Consider the following 5,397-nt stretch of genomic DNA (forward strand, 5'->3'; position numbering starts at 1 on the left):
ATATTCTTACTCGATTAATTTCTTTCAATATAAGAATTCAATATAAAAATTGAGATTTAAATAAGTCAATAAGAGTTGGTTTAAGTGGTAAGTAGTTTAATAAGAAATGTTTGGAGTTCGAGTCTTTGTATATGCAAAAAATCTTTGTTCATAGACTCATTCACCAAAATCAAGTGCATGGCGTGGGTCGTTTCGGATTAACCTCGAAACCACGAGGGCAACAAACAAAAATTGAGATTTAAATTGATAAAATTGATAAATATAAAAATAAAATTTAAATTCAAAATTTAAAACAATACATATATAGGCAACGGGTTTATAAAAATGTTAATGGGCTCATATCCCATATGGGCAATGGATCGTCCGAAACCCTCTGTAACTGGTACCACGCGACTAAAAGCTTCAGTTTGTTGGGCAGCAACTAATTGAATAACAATGACAAGTGAAAATCAAAGAAATTGGCAAAGCTAATGCCGTAAAGTTCCAAATACGAATAGGCCCTCAATCACAGAAAAACAGAACAACCCAACACAATGACATCAATATTGCATTATTCAAGTCTTGTTACACCAAAAAATATTTTTTTTATCAAACTATATAATTCCCATTCTTTCATTCCCTTATTTTTCAAAGCTTATATATAGGCTCATAATATCGATTGAGATACCAGTGACCCCCCATTCATCAAATCAGATCGAGTTTCCGACTATCTCAATGCACCCAGATAAGCATACATCCATCTTACTATGATGTAATTCCTTTGTCGACGCTAAAAAAAAGGCTATAAATGTCACTAGTCACCGCCACTGTGCTAGTTGAGACTGCAAGAAAGATCATCATCCATGATATTAGTCTATCATTCTTTGTTGCAATTCCATGGGTGTCCCTGCATGGTTCCTCATCAGAACAAGCAAACAAGGTCTTCAGTTGATAAGAATCGCATTAATCGGTCCCAAAACTTTATTCTTTTCCGAAAAATAGGACTAATTTAGGGACTAATGTTGTTGCCATTGCCAACATCACATCCAACATAAAATAATTTTGACACAAAATTTGAAGGGAAACTTCATATATAAACTATATATAGCTTACCTCAGGGTGATTGCAGCCGGAAAGATGAAGCCAACACAAACTGCAGCAGTTGCACCAGTGAACTGGAAGGCATCCCAGATACTAGGAACACAGTTGGCTCCCATAAGTATAAATCCCATAAGAGCTACTGTTACCGAGAAGAACCTCCTGTCATCAAAAGCAATAGGAATGGCATATGGAAGTAAAAGGCCATCTACGTTGAGACGAAGGGAGAAAAACACAATTGGGAAGACAAGCATCAGGTGAAGGCCATAGCTCACTCTAACCAGATCATCAAGCAACAAACTATATGGAATCCCGAGATCGCCATCAAAATTGGCAATCACATCATCCATTGTATGATCCCCAAAGAGGACTACTCCGAAAAAGCTGGTAGCAATGTAGACAGAAGAGCATAATGCAAGGGACTTTCTAACTATTGACTTCAACTGTGTAGAGTCTTTCAGTTCATTCTCTATTGGGAGTACTGCAAGGTGAATTTATTCAAGAGAGGAAATGGTCAATCAGCACTCAACAACAATAAAAGAAAGCAATCATACGCTAAACATTTAAAATCTTTGCGATCAAACTGCCGATGGTCTTTACATAAGTAAGGCAGGTCATGTTCTATGTAATACTGAATCATAAAAGGCCAAACTTGGTCTTTTCCGAGTTGAATGTATCTACATATTACACATATCTTACCCTTAGAGCACTCAACCAACAAACCAGGTGGAAAGTAAATTAAGTTTAGCTGATCGGTTCGAATAAACTTGAACAAATATTATAGTAAACAGATGACATTGAAGGTAAGAAACAGTAGAGAAACAATCTATCTACCATGACTTATTATTATGGTGGCATATATAAGCAGTAACTACAACAGGGACAGAGGTGAAAAGCTTCCAAAACGATGCCTGGTTAACCAGTTTTGGCATTAGTCGAGGCATTCCGATTTTGCCTTCGATCAACTTAACAACCACAACTCCCGCCGTGATTGCCACAAACACAAGCGCTAAGCCAACCGACAATGTTGATATGTATCTCAGTGAATCTAAAATTTAAACCCCCAAAAGTGTTAATACCTTAATGTTTTAGAATTTTGACTGACTTAATTAAATCAGTGAGTTCCAACTTACTAACGCGCTTGAATGAAATGAGAGGAGCGAAGACGAAAAGTGTGGTGAGCAAGAGTAAAGCCGAACGAGTGGTCCACCAATGCTCCCCGAACCATTCTTCCATTAATCCCCTGTGGTGGAACCCATCTTCCCAAGTCCCCGATAACACATCACCTGCCAATAATTTCAAATCCAGTTGTAATCAAACGGCTACTGATAAGTTTCTCAATTAGGGGAGTAATTGTGGATTCCACATAAGTTACCTATGATGATCATGTAAACAACGAGCATCCCCAAGTTGTTGATGACGATGCAGGCTTGAAGGATGTTACAGCCGGGTGCACCGAAAGCGTCGGCGGCTACGCCAGAATAGGTAGCGGACTTGGAGGCACGGCTAAACCTGAGGATCATATCGATTGATGATTTGGTTAACATAGAGACGCATATGATTGTGAGGAGACCGGGGATCAAGCCGAGTTGATTGACTGTGGCTGGGAGGCCCATGATTCCAGCTCCGACAATGGTGGTGGAGAGTTTGAAGACGGCTCCTGAATTAGAGGCGCCATCGAATCCGGATCCGTGGGCATCGAAAGATTCGTCGTCGGACTTCTGAGGGAGGAGCGGGGTTCGAGGAGGGCGGCGGTTTTTGGGAACCGATGAGGATAGAACCGTCATTTTGGTTCTTGGGTTGTCGTTAATACCGTTGAAGAAGATAATTTGACCTTTGAAGATGTGAGAGGGTAATTCTGCTCATGAGGCGGCGTTGACACGTACAAAGTGGGTGGATCTATTATTTTGAAATACAAAGTAGGTGGATTTAGAAAGACGGCTTGGGGGGAATGATAACTTGCGATTGATTTAATTTGTGATTAAAAAAATATTATTAATTTTGTTATTATTTAAATAATAAAATCTGTAAAAGATTACTGGAAATGTTATTATTTTTAGGATAGATCCAAATTTGATAAACCAGGAGAGAATTAGATAAACTGTTGCCTATAATTAAAAAACTTGACATGCACGTTTGGAGAACAAGTGATGGATCAGACCTTTAAATCTTGAAATATTACATGCACTGATAAACAATCCAAAACAGCATGGATTTTTCTAAATCCAACTTCATTTCTCATTTCTGTAAATGACAAATGAATTTTGCTCTGTTAATTTATGTAAATGAAATTGGCGTTGCTGTACGTCTTACTAGGACAGGATTTGCAACGTCTAGGCCCAACTCAAGTCTAATAAATATAGCGTTACCTTTAAATCGAGTCAGCTTTTGGGCTTTGGGGTCAGATATCGTGCAATCGTAGCCTAAATGAACTACACCTATATAAAGCCGAATACCATTTGCATAAAGGGTAATTATCAGACACATAGAAATTAGTTTTTAAATAGTAGAAATAAAGACACCAATTTTGTCTTCTCGTGTAATGAGGGAACCCTTGTGGACCCAAGACTTGTTGTCCTTCTCACGTAATTTACTCTAAAAATACCGGATCATGCAAAACCGTGCACAAAAAAAAGGGGTAAAGTACACAAATGGTCCTCCTACTATAAGATAATACTTTATTAAGTCTCTTGACTATTAAAAGTTACAAAATTTTCCTCTGACTATAGTGAGTTGTTTTGTGAGTCATCGACTATTAAAAGTTATAAAATAGTCACTGATTATGCATTATGTTCAAAACTTGTCATTTTTTTTTAAAAATAACGATTGCCTGAGTTGGACTTCAACATATTAATTGAGATATGATAGTGGTTCAAGATTATAAGATTAAATTTTATCACATCTCAGTCAGTAAGTTAACATACAACTCAGGCTGTTGTTAAATTTTTAACGTAAAATGACGAGTTTGGAACATAATGAATAGTCGGGTGATCATTTTGTAACTTTTAATAGTCAATGGACTCAAAAAAGTAACTCCCTATAGTTAAAGGACCATTTTGAAAATTTTAATAGTTAATGAACTTAATAAAATAATATCATATAGTAGGGGGGCCATTTGTATGTTTTACCGTAAAAAAGATGCAATAATCAAATAGAGACGCCATAGTCTAAACTGTAAAATCTTTTTCTTTACCTAAACAGCTGAGCTGAGAGAGAATGAAACGCAGTTTTGGGTGGTCCAGGCAAAGGGCTATTAATTTCCCGGTCAAGCAATACTTTCCATGGAAAGAAAGGAATCAAATACTAATAAATATTGACATAAATCTCAATCAATCCCCAATAGCTCATCAGAGTTACTTTAGTAGTTCATCACTCTTTAACATCAGACTGAAACAAATTTCTGATACAAGCAGGCAGCAACATTTTAACGTTCAATTCTATTAGTACCTGTCGTAACTGGTTTTCACTCGGGCACGAATTTTTACTTAGAGAGAAAAATAATGTGGATAGAAAATGGTTTTGAAAAAAATGTTTTGGGAGTCGCAATCGGCCTTTTGGGTCAGGTAGGTCAAATACTAAAAATTATCTTTTAAAAGAGTTTTTAAGAAAACATCAGTTAAAAGATAAACTGATATGCGTTTTAACCAAAAATTCGTTCTTTTTAATAATAAAAAGGGATTTGTGGTCGATTACGTTTGGGGAAGGATTAACACCCACACAACGCCTAAATTTGGTACTCATTAATTATAAATTGTCTCTATTATTGGAAATTTAAAAATTCAAAAAAATATATTTAATTCATAATCTTGTTATTTCAAATTTATTAATATAATTTTAAGAAAATATATTAATAAGATATTTATTTACTTAGAAATATCAGAAAATGACTTCTAGGTGCTTTAAGACAACCCATTTCTTAATATTAAAAAATAAATAAATATTAATAAAACATTTCTATAAAAATAATTAAAATAAATTAATATATATAATTTATAAAAATAGGATTTTTATTTAAGAATATCAGAAAAAGACTTCCAGGTACTTTAAGACAGCCCATTTCTTAATATTAAAAAATATATAAATATTAAAATATGATTATTTTTCTAAGAAAATAATTTAAATAAAACAATATGTGTTTTCTGGTTTTTATAAGTAAGATATTTTTTTATTTAAAATACCGGAATAGGACATCTAGTTGCTTTAAGACTGCCATTTTCTTTGATATTAAAAATATAAATATTATTATTTATATATATATATATATATTTATAAGACTAAGATAAAAATAATTAAAGCAATAATTAAAATATAAAATTAATA

General features: G+C 34.4%; 1 protein-coding gene across 2 annotated transcripts; it reads right to left on the reverse strand.

The window, feature by feature from the left end:
• Positions 1-508: 508 nt before the first annotated feature.
• On the reverse strand, positions 509-2,879 carry LOC120130121 (amino acid transporter AVT6A-like). 2 transcript variants are annotated; one of them, XM_039147446.1, is made up of 5 exons: positions 2,453-2,879; positions 2,211-2,363; positions 1,922-2,125; positions 1,093-1,558; positions 509-886 (listed from the first exon to the last, which is right to left on the reverse strand). In XM_039147446.1, exons 1-5 carry the CDS (start codon positions 2,862-2,864, stop codon positions 745-747), a joined length of 1,377 nt encoding a protein of 458 aa, XP_039003377.1. In that variant the 5' UTR covers positions 2,865-2,879; the 3' UTR covers positions 509-744. The 2 variants fall into 2 exon arrangements, with proteins under 2 accessions (XP_039003377.1, XP_039003378.1); XM_039147447.1 differs by lacking the exon at positions 1,922-2,125.
• Between the last annotated feature and the right edge of the window lie 2,518 nt (positions 2,880-5,397).

This window comes from Hibiscus syriacus, unplaced genomic scaffold (genome assembly GCF_006381635.1).
Source record: "Hibiscus syriacus cultivar Baekdansim isolate YM2019G1 unplaced genomic scaffold, ASM638163v2 tig00110514_pilon, whole genome shotgun sequence".
Lineage (NCBI taxonomy): Eukaryota > Viridiplantae > Streptophyta > Magnoliopsida > Malvales > Malvaceae > Hibiscus > Hibiscus syriacus.